This window comes from Phyllobates terribilis, unplaced genomic scaffold (genome assembly GCF_046119375.1).
Source record: "Phyllobates terribilis strain yellow unplaced genomic scaffold, ASM4611937v1 Scaffold_2__4_contigs__length_985480577, whole genome shotgun sequence".
Taxonomy (NCBI): Eukaryota; Metazoa; Chordata; class Amphibia; order Anura; family Dendrobatidae; genus Phyllobates; species Phyllobates terribilis.
This window is the reverse complement of record NW_027362762.1, coordinates 886,142,489-886,161,345: the sequence shown is the minus strand read 5'-3', so window position 1 is coordinate 886,161,345 and position 18,857 is coordinate 886,142,489. Positions and strand designations below refer to the sequence as shown.

Below are 18,857 nucleotides of genomic sequence, written 5' to 3'. Positions count from 1 at the left end.
CTTGAAAGATATATTCTCTCTTTTAAGTCAAAGATGCAAAAGTTCATCCTTCAAGGAAGGCCGGCAGACTTGTGCTGTTGAATATTTTAGATTTGCAGCTAATTAATGCTGTCTTTAATATCGGAACTTCTCAAATACTCGTTCCCCTGATAAAGGAAGTGCGGCAGTTATTCAGGATCTCCTCACACGAGAGTCACTGCATTAATTATACAGACACATCACGTCTGCTAATGATAGAAGCACCTGTATGGAAGGAAGATGTTCCTGGAATAAGCACTTGTGAGGTCCTTGCGGAGCAGACTTGGGAACATACATCATAAGACAGTGGAAATGTGACGGGTGGAGCATGCTTTATTATATTTTCACTTATTACCTGCTGGATAGAAATTCAGATCTTTCCTTTCTGACTTTTTTGGAGCCTACAAAACTTTCCACAATTTCTGGCAATAGGGGCCCTAACCATAGGGGTGCGGATATTACAGTCACACTGTTATGGATGTCAATATTATATGGAGACATCCAAAATGGCGCTAGCTTCCTGCACCACACCTATGCTATGTGACTTTTAAGAAGCTTACTTTATATTCTGCTTCTGATCATAAAAGGCAATTATTGCGGCTAACCAACTCTATTAAAGATTACGCACCCTTTGAAATACTCCAAGAGATTTGCTATAAATGTTATGTACTTCTTCAATAAATTAGAAGAACTTCCATATTTGATCTGACTAGACTCAAGTGTCTTGATTCTTTCATTGTCTGCACACATTCTTATAATTAATTTGGCAGCAGACAATTAAGAAGGATTTGCGTACCCATCGTGGTAAAAGCAACCAAATCAACACCATGGCCTAAATGAAGCATCGCTTCTAGTAGAAAACTCCTTTTTTATTCCATTATGACTTTGCTGAATGAAGAGACCCTAAAGAATATGGGCCAGATTCATCATTGCGGTTTTTTTTCCAGTTTTTTGGCGTGAATAACTCTGTTAGTGACTTTTTGATTTTTCAAGAAATTCATCCTGCATTTGAGCATTTTTTAGGATACGTTCCCATGATGAGCTTTTGGTGAGTTTGCTACACCATTTCTGCACCTATAAAATAAATGGTGTTACTTTTTTCATTGCGCTATTTTTATTTTTCCATATTTATTTAGAATACAAATCAGATTACATTAACAAACGTAACTTTCAGAATATATGAATTTTTTACATTTCTTTTTATAATGTTTTGACGCTACATTTTTGTCTATTTTTGATATGTCATGTTAAAAATAAAGCTGTTTTGTTTTTGGTATTCCAGGTATTTGGCTTTGACAAAACTATATTTGTATAGTCATGTGCTGATTACAAGCATTTTCTATGCTTTTCTGCCATGGAAGCACACTAAAATCACACATGCTTTTTTAGCTACAGATTTTCCGCATCTAATACAAGTCTATTGGGAAAAATCTGCACATAAAACTCAGCGTAACCGCAAAAGAAATTGACATGTTTCAGATTTGAAACACGCACCGCAGGTCAGTTTACGCTGAGCAAAATAAAGCAAAGTGGGCAGGAGATCTCTATAGAGCAGCCATCTCTATTATCAGCCACATGGACCTTACATAGCAATAATCTTGGGTATTCATGAACTTCTATAGTAGAGTTTTCTAGGCATGCTCTTTGATCTGCGCAGAGGTGATTGTGCAGGGAGGGGGGAAGGAAGTAAACTATGTTCATCACCTCTTTGAACTGTGGATCTTGTGTTATCTGTATATAGGTGTTAACTTCCATAGTAATCCTGTCTGTAATGATTATGAGATAACTACTGAGAAGTGATCTCCAAAAAACAAGAAGTGTCAGCCTAATTATTAGGCTCAGGTCAGAATGAAAACTGCAAGATTTCAGAATTTTTTTTTTAATCTGGACACTTGAACAACAGGTCAATTTGTGATGACTGTGACCTATTCCTTTTATTCTCATTATTGAGACAACAAAAAAATGTGACAATTTTATTTTTACGCCCGTTTACATCTTGTGAAGGCTAAAAGGTCTATTTCTGTTTTTTTTTACACCTTGTAGACAAAAAAAGAAGCAAATTGTAGTGAAGAAAATCGATTTAATTTTGAACATCTTGACTATTAATTATAGAAAAAAAAAAAAAACCTGTCCATTGTCGCCTCCATGACTAGTTTGGCTCCGGGGCCTCCATGACCACATCTTCCATACTTGTCTTCTTTATATGTCGCTGCTGTCAGGAGCTTTCACTCTTGGATCTCACTGACTAATATTAATAGTGTCAGATGTGTAACCGTGCATTTCTCAGTTTATTTATATTTTGTGAATTATGTCAGCCCGACCGGCACAAAGTCAATAAATGCAGCTAAGACAAGCCATCTTTTAAAACAACTGTGGCTTTTTCCCATACTTTGCTGTGAATGAAGAATCACGGCTGGAGCTGCGAGCTGCAGCAATATTGAAAATCCCAGGACTTCCCATCAAAGGCCCGGAGAAGTGTTTCACCTCCTCAGCTGCCCCTGTCTGACTAGCACCTCTTACATTTCGTTAGCCCCAGGGCGGATCATGCTGGTAGAAGGAGAGGGAAAATGATTGTGTTTGCTCAGAATGAGCTGTAGAACAGAGGGGCTTAACACATGTGCATGTGTTTATTATCTGTTATTCATGACAGAAGCCATTTACGACATGTGCTGCCCCTAATTATTGGTGCGAAGAGATTACGGCCATTGTAGCCCGGCTTCACCCGGTCTCTGGAGGCTGCACTCAAAGAAATCTCCCTCACAATGTCTAAGCTTATTTTCTGCCGTATAAACTCCAAAAGACCGCGGGTGTCAAGGGCACAATATCGGGCCGACGGGGTTTTTTTGTGATCCTTTGTATGGTACATTTCATGTAATCATTCGTTGGCTTTAATTTGACACACGCTTATCATTTCCTCATCGAGTTCTCTGCTGGCGAGAACGCCAAAACCACAATGTCAGAGCGAAGGCTTACCTCATTATTACATGGTCTGAAACATCTCTGGAACATTAGCTCCTGAGCCGTGTACAGTAAATGGAGCATTCAGGAAGGGTTTTTTTGTTATTTTGTAGGTTTTTCAGTGAACCAGTGCTCACTGAATTGTTTTTGTAATGATCCATAGTCTACACATTGCTCTCATTACAGGGATTGAGGGATTAAATGCAACTCCCGAAAAGGCAAGTTTTTCTAGAGTAATATACCATTATTATCTGTTGATGATAGATAGATACATACATAGATAGATGGATATGGATAGATGGATGGATGGATATGGATAGATGGATGGATAGATAGATGGATATGGATAGATAGATGGATGGATATGGATAGATGGATGGAGATGGATAGATGGATGGAGATGGATATGGATAGATGGATGATATGGATATGGATAGATGGATGGATATGGATAGACGTATATGGACAGATGGATGAATACATACTGTAGATATTGGATTATCTATCCAATATCTGTCTATTTATAGATAGATAGATATGTGATGGATAGATAAATAGATATTAGATAGATAGATATACAGAGAGATAGATAGATAGATGGATATGTGATAGATAGATAGATAGATAGATAGATATGTGATGGATAGATAGATAAATAGATATTAGATAGATAGATAAATAGATATTAGATAGATAGATAAATAGATATTGGATAGATAGATATTGGATAGATAGATAGATAGATAGATAGATAGATAGATAGATGGATATGTGGTAGATAGATAGATAGATAGATAAATAGATGAATATGTGGTAGATAGATAGATAGATAGATAGATGGATGTGTGGTAGATAGATAGATAGATAGATAGATAGATAGATGGATATGTGGTAGATAGATAGATAGATAGATAGATAGATAGATAGATAGATAGATATGTGGTAGATAGATGTCCCAACTGGTGAAGTGTCACATCCAGTCCCTTGGTCCGGATGAGCGGCTGTTATGCAGCACGGACAGATGACGTTGATGCTGTAGGGAAATCCAGATGGAGCAATGGAAGCTGTGGTGGCAAAGGCAACAGGAGAAGTAAACGGAAATCAAGGGATGTGTTGTAGCAGATTTGTAATCCACAAGGAATCCGAGGGAATTCAGCGATGAGGAACCAGAGAAGCTCAGCTGAATAGTGCAACCATATGGTAGTGTTGTTACAGAAGCTCTGAGTTTCTTATACGATCCATTGTGTACAGTAGGGTTCACTCAGTGATTTGGTAAAGCTGAGTTTGTAACAGGTCAGAACTGGCCCGCGGAAAACCAAAGTAACCAAGCATTGTAGCGGAGCTGGGTTTGTCACAAGGTCCAAGTAAAGTGTAGGAGAATTCGGCACAAGGAAACAGTACACTGTAGCCGTGCGGATGATAACTATTTGAATTATTCAACGGTGACCCTACACTACTGAAGGCCTAGAAATTTAGCAATTATGATTTCAAAGGAACGCATCAGATTATCAAATGAAACCAAAATGCAGAAAAGTAAAGATCCAGAATAGATGGATGGATATGAGATAGATATGAGATAGATAATACATAGAGGGATGGATGGAGGGATAGATAGATTGATACATAGGTAGATAGATAAATGAACAATGAAACCTCTCTGAAACGACTATGAAAGTTGCATTGTAAGTGGTCCTTTAATGAGGTGGTCTTCTTAAAGTGATGTAATTGACCAGTATGCTTAATATATGGCGGAACTGAAAACCTGTCACAATAAATCTGTTTTGAATACAGCATGGTCTTCCCACCGAGGTGGTCTTTGCAGAGGTTACATTCGGGTTTATAAGATATTTTCCTGGATAATATGTCTCATTTGACTTTAGAATAACATCTTTCTTTAGATGATTGTTCACATAGGCGCAGCTTATGCCTGATTTCTGCTGCAGTTGCCTAGGCCAAAAATCTAGAATTGTGCCAAATGTAAATGTTTTTCACACTCCAATGCGGAAAGACGGTGAGAAAGTGATTTTGATCAAGCTCCACATGCACTGGAAGACTTGTTGACAAATTAGATGGGTTGCTCAGGTCTTAGATATTGATGAACTATACTTAGGATAGGTCCTTATTTTAAGACCAGTGGCGGTCCAACACATGGCACCACCACCGGTCACCTGATGTTAGGTCCAGTAGTGACAACAGCTCCATACACTGTTTAGTGGCCGTTCTGTGATACTGCAGCTCCTTTCCCATTTAAGTGAAAACTGCCTTTAAATTCTCCAATATGATTTATACATAACACGCCATTGTTAATAAATGTGGATCACGGCCCGGGTACAGCAGCTCCATCACTGGCTCTGTGGCGCCTCCATCTGACCATTGTATCTTGCCCTAAGCTGCTTTGGTAATCTGACGGGTCACGTTACAGTTTATTAACCGCAGACAACAGAGTAGTGTGAGATCGCTTTATAGCACATTAAAGGAATGTTGGTGCTAATTATTGTGATGATTTTCTCGTTTCCAAGTCATTGTAATCGGCCACAATCGGTGACAGCAGGAAAACTATAGTGTATGGGGATCAACCTGCAACACAATCAGTGACAATCACTTGTAACGTATTTACCAGTCATTATAACCTCACCTGCTCATCTGAGAACATGGACAAAATGATGAAATACCGTAATGATAGAAATATAATAAACATCTACCTGTAACTATGAGGCGGCACTTCAATATTTAGTGGAAAAAGAAAAAAGGAGATCCTTTATAACCCAAGTGCTCGCTACATGTCAGGATAATAAAGGCATCTATATATCTATTATCTATCTATCTATGTCTATCTATTATCTATCTATCTATCTATCTATCTATGTCTATCTATTATCTATCTATTTATTTATCTATCTATCTATCTGTCTATCATATATCTATCTATCTATCTATCTATCATATATCTATCTATTTATCTATCTATCTATCTATCTATCTATCTATCTATCATATATCTATCTATTTCTCCATATCTTTCTATCTATTTGCAGTATATCTATCCATCTTACAATATTGCTTTGTGCTTCATGAGTTATTACTTTTTTCGCCATCATTATTCTGTATTCTCACCTTATACATAAAGTTCCTATAGCTAGTGAAAGGACAAATCTTTCCATCTTTCCATGGATCTTGTTCCCCATCTGGGGAGTTGTGGCTCTGAATGATCATTACCAGGCAGTTTATGGTTTCGCCAGAGGCGATGTTTACATTGGCCTTAATTGTGTTTGTTAATTGTATTGTTTTTACAGGCAGCGAGTTATAGCACCTTTTATACAATGAAACAATTCATCAGCGTTCCAGCATAACACCCAAACCCCTAACAAAGAGCCCTGTTTATGCCGAGTCCCCCCCGCAAACAAAATCACCCAGTCTCTGTAGAAAAAGGATCTATTTCCTTCTCCTTCTCTTTAACCTGTCTGTGGATAGTCGTGGCCCTAAAATTAATTTGTCGTTTAACACGTTACAAATCCCGCTCAGCCATCTCTAAACCCTTCTGCTGAATTAGAGCGTATTTCCGTAAAACAGCCAGGGCCATTTATTATATGAAAATTAATTAAACTTGCTGAGTATTAGGAGAAACCAATGTGCCATTATTTATGTGTTAAACAGAAGGAGCTGCTCAGTTCTAACCTTCGATTTCCTCTGTAAAATAAATAGAAAGGACAGAATTACGGCAGATAAATAGGAGGGTGGAAAAAGGAAAGAACAAAAATACAGGACAGTCCCCGGAAGACTGGAAGGAACTAATGGATCTACTTTGAAACATCACTTTATTATTGACAAATATTTACAAAACTATTTGATAAATAAGGTAAAGGTTTTTATGTCATCTAATGACAACCTTGTATTATTAATGTGAGTGTGTTGAGCAGGCTTACTAACACTCCTACAACAAGTCTCACGATCTTAATGGTGAACTCCTCACCATCACCATACTTTATGATATCCGTGGCAAACTCTTCACTGTCCAGGTACACACCGGCCACTTGGATGATAAAACATGGCAGCTCATCACCTGGGATTAAACAGTCAATTAAACAGTCATTTTTTACTTTAATTGGCACCATGTTAAAGCTCCTCACCTTCAGGGCCTTTTACGATACTGGCGTAGCACTACTGAAATTCAGTGGCCTAAGGAGCACAAGCAGGAATAGCAATCGGTAGTAGAAGTTCTTGGAGTTGGTGAAGGAGTTGTAGGAAACAATCTGTAGATAGGTGAGAACAGTCTGGGTAAGACAGTTCAGGACCTGGAGACTGGAACTAGACTAAACAGCTAGACACAATACTCAAGCAATGAGTGAGAGATCCATGTGGCTTTAAGTAGGCCCAAACAGGAAACAAGATGGATCCCACAGATTCAGAATCTGCCATCTTAGTAAAGGGCAATTGCAGAACACAGCAGCAGTTTCCAGTGGTAAGGAGTGGGATTGCGGCACAATTATTAAGGTGAACAATAGTGGTCAAACTGTAGAAGAACAACAGGAATCCTGACACATGCTGAACTGTGGGCATCTGACCGCTGGGACCCGCACCAATCTTCAGAACAGGGAACCTATATTTCCAATGGGGCAGAGGGTCAGATGCCTGACCACAGCTCCATTCATTCTCCTTGGGTGTTACTGGAAAAAGTCGAGTGTAGCGCTCAGTATTTATTTATAATGATTTGCTTAAATATCACCATCATATTTCACAGACCATTACAGACATCATCATCACTGTCCCTATTGGGGCTCACAAACTAGATTTCCTATCAGTATGTCTTTGGCGTGTGGGAGGAAACCAGAGAACCTAGAGGAAACCCACGTGAGCAAAGGGAGAACATACAAACTCCTTGCAGATGTTGTCCATGATGGGATTTGAACCCAGGTCCCCAGCGGTGCAAAACAACAGTGCTAACTACTGAGCTACCACGCTGCCCAGTAGCCCCACAGGGAGTGAATGAAGCAGTGGTCAAGCATGCACACTGCCACTCCATTTTAACAAGGATAGAAGGTCTCAGTGGTTGGACTCCCACCAATCAACAAATTATCACCTACCTTTTGGATAGATGATAACTTGTTTTCACCGGACGACCCATTTATATAATCTCTATCTGTCACTCACACTCTCTGCCCAGCCCTTCTCTGACAACTTACTTAAGTCCTGCCTGATTGGGCTGCTGCAGCACTCTTCACATACACAGAATACACAGCTGAAAATGAGCAATTACAGCATAAAGAAATGCAGTGATCATGGTATGGAGCAGGATCAGGAGCTGAGCCTGCTCCATGCAGAACATGTATTGGCTGTGATACTTAGCTGCCACCAAACAGTAACTAATGGGTTAGCGGAACCGTTGTTTTCAGCCCTCTTACTGTACATGGAGGGTTCTGAGTACCTGGAAATCTTTTCCTGGGTTTCAACACAGGTTCTTTGATAGTTATATAAATTATTCTGTTGTGAACCCCCTCTAGTAGCAGACAGAACTTTATAATTTCTTGGTTGTTTGTTTGAGAGCACTTACGGATTCTTCTCCAGAGATGTAAAAATATAGATTACTAACTCTGGATGGGACAGATGGGGCAGTACCATAAGGAACAAGATGGGGGTGAGGGTGATGGTAGCGCTCACCTGTAAGGGTTATGTGAGGACACTACACCTGTAGAAGCCTGATGTGTCGCAGCTGCAGCCCCGTGGCTGGAGGAGAGGACCGTCCAGATAGCAGTTTATCAAAGCGGAGATTATCACAATGTGTGCGCTGCGCTTACGTAAAGGATGGGATCCGGAGAGTATTAGCAAGGTTTCTTATTCACACCAATGCGTTTCAGTGCATTACCGGTTCCTTTCTCAAGGAAAAAAAAGGTATTTAAATAATAGGTAGCCTGGATGATAACCATTAACCTCCCCATTACTATAAACCAAATAATAACAAATAATGATCATCTGACCACTAAACTATCCTACGCCTCCAGGGGTATTTAGATGTTAACCCTTTAATACACTAGACGATTATATTAGAAATTAAGCCACTCAAGACCACCAAGAATAATTCACCAGTTTTGAAACTAAATGACTATTTGTAAAATATGTGATGTAATACATGTTAAAAGTTGGTAATGTGAGTGATGGGGGAAAGGGGTGAATTTTCATGTTTCTCTCATGGATTTGAACACACTTGGAAACTCCCTCATTAATCAAAACCTTTATGTACTGTCTGTAATTCAGGAACAGCCATTGTCCTAATCCAATTATTCTCTCTATCTTAAAGATGCTCACAAGATGCCCCACAAGTGTGCACAAGGGTAAATCGATTTAATATTTCTCTTCCTTAACAGTAAAGTTTCCCGGCCTTAGGACCTACATAGATCCTCACACCTACGAAGATCCTAGCCAAGCGGTTCATGAATTCGCAAAGGAGCTGGACTCCACATGTATATCAATAGATAAAGTGATTGGAGCAGGTAAGAAGCTAAATATATTTGGATCACTTATTTATGTAAGAGATATATGTAATATATGCGTAGTCAGTAGAAATGAGCGAACCCGATCTTAAAAGTTTGGGGTTCGTACTGGACAGTTAGTGTCTGGTGCTAAACTCCGAACATGGACTTCTCCCGGAATGTTCAGAGTTCCGTCCGATAGAAGAGAGAATTTTCCTCATCAAAAGTTCTTGTCCCCTTTGTTTTCAATGAAGTTTGAGTTCTGGTTCAAGTTTGGATAAAGTTCTGGTCCTTGAACCAAACTTTGGAATAAAGTTTGTGTCTGGTAGTAGAACCCAAACTTCCACGGGTCCGCTCATCCCTAGTGACGGATCCACAAAACATAAGTGAGAGTACTGACAGACCTAGGGATGTATGGCATACACATTTGCTGTCAGGTGCAGAGTAATGTTCTGGTATTGGCCATGTCACTTTATGAGACTGGTTGCATTGGCAGTAATAGCCCTCATTATACAAGCTGCATACATACACCTGGGAGAGAACGTCATCTTATATAAAGCATATTACGTTTTGGCCTTTGTGGTCCTTTAAAATGTGACTGGCAATTCATGTTGGGAATTGTAATTTATCAATGCACCTAACAGGCCCGCTACAAAATGTCCCAGCGCCAGATTTTATTATCAGCCTATTTATGTCGCTTTGATTATTTGTAGGTCTGGTCCTTTAAAAGAACCAACATGGTTGTACAGGCGAGGAAAACATGTTTAATAGAATGCGTTTCTTACTTGGGGAATTGTATCTGGAAATGCTTTCTATAAAACCACAGGTTCTGCGTTGATTTTAATGCCTCCTAGTTATTTTTTATTAGCCAATAATAATATAGTGTGTGCAGAAAATATACAATCAAATATTAATGCCGAGCAGTTTGCATCGCTCTGCTGATGACTCGTATGGCAGCGACTCCGAAGATGGTGAATACGTAGACTTTAGACATTATATATACTGATGTAGCAGAATTATTTGTCATTTATCCCTTTGGTGAAACCCACATACATCATTTTTATTTATTTATTTATTTATTATGATATTCGCTGACTTTTTTTGCTCTAAGCTCTTCAAAATGGCACACGCAGGTTCACAAATTTTGCGCAAAGTCAAAAATATTTTTTACGTCTTTCACCTTTCTTCTCACCTTTTTCGTACAGCAAGTCGAAACATTCTCTCCTGGGCGGGGGGGGGGCAAAAGAGTATACAGACAGGACAGCAGGGGATTACAGATGATTCTTTCTGTGAGGTAAAACATTTCACTGCCTGTTATTAAACAATGTTTTATTTCAAAGAAAGAATCAGCTGCGATCCCCTGCTGTCCTGTCTGTATACTCTTTTGCTTCCTCCCCTGCCCAGGAGTTGTGGTATGATCAGACCATGTTCCTGTACGGTCAGACACAGCCATTACACAGTACACAGCAGGGGCACATTTATAAGATTATCTCAGCACAAGAACATATTATTTAAACACATCCAATTGGGAAAGTTATTATTATTCCAAGATCTATTGATTAAAATCAACTTTTGTTTGTGGGAAAACCCGACCACAAACCACATCGTAGTGTAGCTGAACCTTCATGTGATCATAAATCATCTCTAAAAAAAACTCTAGAGAAACTTTAAAGAAAAGCTCTCAAAGACAGATTGAAGAGTAAAAAAAACTCCATCAGAATAAGGTCACTGACAGATTCTCAGTTAACTTATTCTGCAGCCATCAATAGACACGTGCAACACAGATGCCACAGACTGCAAACGTTGCTAAATTTTTAATGAAACCCAATTGCAAAAAATATGTTTAGCACAAAAGAAATACATTTAAGTAAAAAAAACAAAACAAAAAAAACAACAGCAATCCATTTATCCATCTTTTCTTGAATTATACCATTGACAATGTTATCTCTGGACTTTGTAGCAGTTTCTGATTTGTAATGCTTTATTTGTGGCTGGACTATTTGTACATCATATTAATTGTGAGCAGATATTAGGTTTATCTGCAGCCCTGTGCAAAACCACAGACAACGCTCTGCTACATCTGCAGATGTGCCATATTCATGTATTGTGCAGCACTGAGGCCGCATTGCTGCAGATCTTTATTCCTGTAATGTTGTCCGATTACAAGCGCCGTTTTATCTAATTAGAAATGACAGGAAGACAAGAGTCATTCAATTATTAGATTGCAAATGGCTGCAGAAAATAACCCCGTGCTACTCTGCTCTGCTGATGGTTTTATGTATTTGTAGTAAGGTGTATACCGTACATTGTTCAGATCCAAAAAAGACATTTTTAGAAAAAAGTTTATACATATATGTGGATCACGATAACTTCAGCGATGGACTGAACAATACTGCAGCCTGAATCCGGAATTACTCTTACGTCCTATAATGAGCACATTGTAATCTGATGGATCATTGAACTCACTGAATAGTCAGAGCAGTCAAACTCAGTAGAAGGCTACGAAGGTGCAAGCCAGCAACCATCACTTTATTATTTATCATGGGCTCATATTCACAGCCATAATACAAATCCCATGAGAATCTATGGGGACTTAATGTACCCAAAGTTGGATAGGGTTCTGTGTAGTGATGAGCGAGTATGTTGGGTTAACCCTTTCGGCAAGCATGCTCGGGCGAGTATCTTCAGCGTACTCGGTGATATGTTTGAATCACTCCCGTGTGCATGATTTGCGACTGTTTGACAGCTTTGATACATGTGAGAAATGCTTGTTTCTTAAGTATTCCTCACATGTATTAAAGCTGTCAAACAGTCGCAAATCATGCACACGGGAGTGATTCAAACATATCACCGAGTACGCTGAAGATACTCGCCCGAGCATGCTTGCCGAAAGGGTTAACCCAACATACTCGCTCATCACTTGTCCTGTGCGATACCTTGTGTTACCCACCACCACCACCATATAATGCTCTCCCAAAAAGAATACAACTAACTATACCATGTGATGCTAAACTGTGTGCTCATACTAGATGGTGCCTAGGGAACTGTGCTATAATACATTGGTAATTAAAGAAGTAATTTATTGTGTAACGTGGTGCAGGGCAGTAGCCATGGGCGAGGTACTCATCTCTTCTGCCCCAGCATGTCCATGAAGGTTGGGTTCCTGGCTGGGTGTGTGGACTTGTGCTATGGGGCGATATTCCCTTGCAGGCCGCATGTTACCCATGACTATGGTTGGCCAGGACCAGGTGTTGAGGACTTCTATGAGGGAGACCACCGGTCAAAAATAAACTTTTTACTGAACGAAAACTTGAGATGGAATATATACAGTTGGTAGTGGGTACACAGCTTAATGAACATTTCCTTCACAATATGGAGCATTTTCATTCACAGTCACTGTTCCTTTCTTGTTAATGCACTTGATTCCTGTTTCCACTAGTTCACCTTCCTTCACCACAGCCCAGCTCAGTACTACAGTCCAGTTAATGAGGCCTATTCTCAACCTGCGGTCCCGCATCTTCTTTCCCCTCAATATGGCTGGTACTTAGCTTCTATGCTACTGACACCTTAGAACTTCCGCCCGGGCCACTTTCTTCATCTCACGCTGTCTGTTCCGGCCTGGCTAATTACCTCTCTGAGTTATGAACTGCTAAGCGATCCATCCCAGAACCCGTCTCCTATTGATCACTCTGCCTCTCAGTCACTTCTCTTTTTATCTCCACTAGGATCTTGCTATCCTCTGTCACGGTCTCCTCTCACATTAGTGACACCCAAATAATGCGGCTCTGCTGACTGACCAGACCTTAGGCCTGCTTTTCCCGCACACTGGGCCCTATCTGATGTCCTGACAGGAAACTTTCCCTTCACCTTTCCCCTCCCACTCTGGGCTCGTCCTAATCTTTAACTCTGACTCTCCCTGCTGTCGGGCAGGACACTATACCAACACTATTAAAGCATGTCACAGTTCACATTACACAATACAACAATGCGCATGTTCTTCAAGGGGGAACATGGGCAGTATGTCTATCTCCTTACAGTTGTACAGTGTGTAACAAATACCACCATATTAACTTAATCCTCTAAAGTGAGATAAGCACCTATCAGGATGGTGTGTCTTGAGTCCTGTTAACCTTCGATACATCTGTATATAAGGTGTTTCTATGCTCTTACACTATTTGCTTTGATTTCTGCACTTTCTTGCTTAAGTTTTTACTTTCTGACCATTTTTCCGCAGGAGAATTCGGTGAAGTATGCAGTGGTCGCCTAAAACTGCCATCAAAAAAAGAAATCAGCGTGGCCATTAAAACGTTGAAAGTTGGCTACACAGAAAAACAGAGGAGGGATTTCCTGGGGGAAGCCAGTATTATGGGACAATTCGAGCATCCGAACATCATACGGCTGGAAGGAGTAGTTACTAAAAGTAAGTTCTAACGTTTGGATTTATTATAAAGTGTCGGGAAATGCACAGAGAGTAATTTGTATGGAAATCTTTCCAGGCAAGCCGGTTATGATTGTGACCGAATACATGGAGAACGGCTCTCTAGACAGCTTCCTCCGGGTAAGTAGAGAACATCCTGAAATGTGTAGTTATTTTACGATGAGAATAGACTACATTATACACTCATGAGTGACAGGTTTCTTCATTATAATATCATTCCCACAATTATATATAGTCACGCTGTAGCCCTCTGATTGTCATTATTGCATGTGTTACTACTGAACAGATCCCACATTTTCTGTACCATACGTTACGATGTCATTATTGGCCGATTAGGGCTGAAGTTGGTTTGCATTCTACACTTAACCTAAATCTTACTCTATATTTTATTATATTTCCTTTAAAATCAATTTTTTTTTCACTTTTTAAAAACCTGTCAGCAGGATTTCACCACCCAAACTATTTATATACACATGTAGCTCTTTCAAAGACAAGTCCAGCAATACCTTTACATGGCCAGTTCGTTTCTCCATTACTGAGAAGTCAGTGATTGAATTGATATGCAAATCAGGCTGAAGAACTATGGTAGATCTGAAGCCTCTGTCACTCCGACTCTATTCTCTGCCCAGCGCCACCTCCTCCTAATTGACTGATGGCTCTTTTGCCTAAAGTCATACATCATAGAGGCTGTCAATCAGGAATAGGTGGCACTGGGCAGGGAATAGAGCTGGAGTGACAGAGGCTTCAGACCTACCATATTTCTTCTGCCTCCTTTGCTTATCAATTCAAACGCTGATTTCTCAGTAACGGAGGAACAGTCATGTAAGGTATTGCTGGACTTGAAAGAGCTCCAAGCGCATATAAATAGTTTGGGGAGTGGGGAATCCTGATGACAGATTCCCTTTAAGTTCATAATATAAGCTCTTTGGCAACCATTAGCGTACACACAAGCAATAGGTTCTTGTCTAGTAATGCAATGTTTATTGCTTTCATAAACTTTGGAGGACTCAACATAACAACAGCCTCTTCTCGGCATAAAGGTATAAGAAAATAAATAAAAACGTTCATACAGCAAATACGGGCTCACCTACTCAGATAACAGTCCAGCTTTCTCAGTCTCTGGCAGGGACTAACCAAACACTAGAGTCTTTTCCTCCTCCCACACACAGACAGACCTAAGATAGCTCAGCTGCCCTAAATAGAACATGCAAAGCCCAAATTGGAGGTATGGGAGTGACCATTCCCACCCAAGCTCTTCTGGTCACTCCTAAAACCTGGATTCAAAATTTGGTCCCAATAAAAACCTCTCTGCAACCTACTATTGCTGGAGCCTTCTCCTCCGGGAATAAACATCACCATGGCTAGCCACTTCGATGACACATACCTCCCATCCAAGACTTTACCTTCTGCTTGCCTGCAATACAAAAGAAAACCGAAACGTCCAATTATACAGTATACATTAGGTAAGAACAGTATGAGTTGCATTACCATTAGTCTTAAAGGGGTTATCCAACTTTAATGTTTTTTTAATAACAGCAGCTGATTTATTTTTTTATTTTACTCTCTTACATAGCTCCATCATATTCCACTGCGCTTTACATACATTATAATCACTATCCCCATTGGGACTCACAATCTAGATTCTCTATTTGTATGTCTTTGAAGTGTGGGAGGAAACCAGAGTACCCGGTAACACACACAAACACAGGGAGAACATACAAACTCCTTGCAGATCTTGTCCTTGGTGGGATTTGAACCTAGGACTCCAGCACTGCAAGGCTGCAGTGCTAACCACTGAGCCACTTTGCCCCCACCCATTCTTTCCCCATGAGCCAACGCCAGCCCTGCTGCGTTCCTCCCGGTCTTTGGTCATGTGCCGGCTGCATGTAATCAATCAGTGGCTATAGCAGTCATGTGCTGTATTACTGGTGTCATTGTTTCCATGGCTGATTAGTGATACCAGTATTATGGCACATGTACACTGAAGTCACTGATTAGATGCAGCGGTCACCTGTCACTTGCATGCCAACAAAGACGATGCTGGATAGTCGAGAGAAAGAATGGGTGGATAATGCTACAATTTTGTTGTTTAGCATTGGCAGCTGTACTTTTGGATAACACTTTAAGATGGCCATACACATCAGATAATTGTTATCCGAATGCTGGTATACATGTATGCAGTATGATGTTCAGTGCTAGAATTATATAGAAGCAGTCTATTATAATGATTATAATGAATTTATTGCTAGTATTTTATTCAGACATTTTGCCCTGTGCACAGTTCTGCCATTTGTGGCTTTTAGCCTCATTACATTAGGCCCCAGAGAGTGCGGCGTGTACCGCCAGTATATTACAACTATGTACGATTCGATATCAGCTAAATTAATACAATTATCCTAGTAAATTTGCCAGATATGAGATAATTATAAACAGGAATGTAATTGATAATTTCTATCAGGCTCTTCACAATAATTTAATGGCCAATTAGCATCTCAATTGTGTGCTTGAAATTCCTTCCAGAAACACGATGCTCAATTTACAGTCATCCAGCTGGTGGGTATGCTGCGCGGCATTGCATCTGGCATGAAATATCTCTCGGACATGGGTTACGTCCACCGTGACTTGGCGGCGAGGAACATTCTCATAAACGTTAACCTGATGTGCAAAGTTTCTGACTTTGGCTTGTCTCGTGTCCTGGAGGATGATCCTGAGGCGGCTTATACGACAAGGGTGAGAAAAATACTATATGTCTGATTTGCTCCGCATTCTTCCCACCACATGTAATAATTCATTTATGTATTCAGCCTCATTGAGTGTGGAGATAATATTACTCAGTTCTCAGAAGACTTGTGAGAGTATCCGCTATCACCTTACGGATTTTATTGTATCATATACTCCATGTAAAGTAATTATATTAAGCACAAAAAAACAATGGAAACCTCCATACACCTAATTGACAACTTTCCTGGAATGTGTAGGAGGCTTCTGGAAAAAGGGAAGACCTCCCGCACTCCTGGAAGAGTTTGAGAATCCCCCCGGGTGCTGCAGACACCTGCCGGGAAGAAGCAAAGGTCTTTTGTGTGTAATATGGAGATGCTCCGTCATTCTTAAGATCCCTGGCATTAAGAAGCACTTTCAGGGCAAGTGTAAGAGGTAAAGCAGACGCACGGAAAAGATGTGACAGGCAAGATCTGAAACGTGGCACGGCTATGGGAAACATGTTGGCCGATAGATAGCAACCTCTTGGATGAGCATCTCCCAAAGATGACAAGTACGTCCATATGTTGTAGCCAGAGAGGTAATGTTCCTTACATAATGTACACTACGTTTTGGTGGGGACCTAGATTACTGCTCACCTTGAGCCTCCTGGTTGATTAATTGGACTGCCCGTATAAGGCCACATTCACACGCTCAGTATTTGGTCAGTTTTTTACATCAGTATTTGTAAACCAAAACCAGGAGTGGAACAATCAGAGGAAAAGTATAATAGGAGCACGTCACCACTTCTGTATTTATCAACCACTCCTGGTTTTGGCTTACAAATACTGATGTAAAATACTGTCCAAATACTGAACATGTGAACGTGACCTAAAACCGGTACCGGAAAATACAGTACCAGTGTCATCAATGTTTTGGATCAGTGTGTCATCAGTAATTTTCCAGTATCGCTAAAAAAAAGAAATTACAAAGCTTCTCCTATACTTTGTGTGAAGATCTGAGGTTGTGGGTTGTAAGTAATCACCTAGGCAGGTTAACGATGCAACAATATTTTATTAATCACCTCCATGGTAATGCAGCAATTTCAAGTAAATGGCCAAAATACAGTTCTCTCAGTCCTTAAGTTCCCAATCTGGGTTCAGTAGTTCCACTGGCTTTGTATAAGGCCATACTCACTGACTCCCAACTTTTGGTTGGCCCACAGATTTTGTATCTCCAGCCAGTATAGTCTGTTGCCACAGTCCACGATCCTCCAGATGACAGATAAAACAATGGAAGCACAGATGTCTAGTAACAACATTACTAGAATAAATTTTATATCCAACAACATATCCACAACTGTAGCACGTCTATCCAGCCCAGTTGATAACTGATCTCCAACACTCAATAAGCCATCTATCCATCAGCTCCACATCCACAGCCATAGGTCCTATTTCTTTGGTATCCTTCCATCAACTCACCCTAAAAACATATCCCTTCTCCATCTCTGGGCTCAGCCCCCTCCATGGTAAGATGTGATGACACCCTCCCCCTTAAGCATTTACTGTTAGCTGAAACAATGAAGAACCTTCCAGGAGCCTTCATCTGAGACTGCATGTAAAACCTCCTGTCATGAAGGCTCGACTGTGTCTACAATCAACACTCACATAATGAGATTATTGGCTGTTGGAACAATGGTTAGAGACTCATGAGATACAGATGAGGTTAGTGGAATGCTGTACATTTTACAAGGGAATCTCGTGCACATATTGACAAGCAAGCAGAACTATATAAAACATAAGTAAATAACTAATAAAACACAATAATAATATTGACGAAATTGGTGGTCCATGCTGGAAGAGTATCATAGTCTTTAGCAAATTGGCAGCTCCTCACACTTTGCAATGTTAAACATTTACAGATGGCACATGAACTGTACACTGATGCTGTGCTTTACGTGTTTTACACAGACCCATAGACTTGTATTGGCCCATGTCATCCATGCTGCAGATAAAAAATGAACATGTCTCCGTGTGGTTTACGCGGACACCCTTAATCCAGCATCCATGTCAGGACTCCATGGCAGAGGGACCATTGCACTGCAAGTGCCTTGGTTGGCATGTTGCGCCCAACTTCATAACTTCAAAAGGTGCCTTGGTTGTCAGCCAAGAAAGTTCGTAGTGTCCTGGTCCTTCTGCCACAGGGCATTGGTATGTATGCCGTATCAGGGTCTTGCACAAATTTTTTATCTCAACTCTACCAAGGAAATGAAGAGGGAAAAC

The 18,857-nt window shown here is 40.3% G+C and overlaps 1 protein-coding gene across 2 annotated transcripts in view; it reads left to right on the top strand.

Annotated features, from left to right (window-relative positions):
- The window catches only part of EPHA3 (EPH receptor A3), a 532,047-nt gene that overhangs the window by 443,961 nt on the left and 69,229 nt on the right, over positions 1-18,857 (top strand). For both annotated transcript variants that reach the window (XM_073668198.1, XM_073668189.1), the window contains exons 10-13: positions 9,336-9,461; positions 13,675-13,860; positions 13,937-13,998; positions 16,399-16,608. In XM_073668198.1, the coding sequence (XP_073524299.1) occupies positions 9,336-9,461; positions 13,675-13,860; positions 13,937-13,998; positions 16,399-16,608 (584 nt within the window). The remainder of the gene's footprint in view (positions 1-9,335; positions 9,462-13,674; positions 13,861-13,936; positions 13,999-16,398; positions 16,609-18,857) is intronic.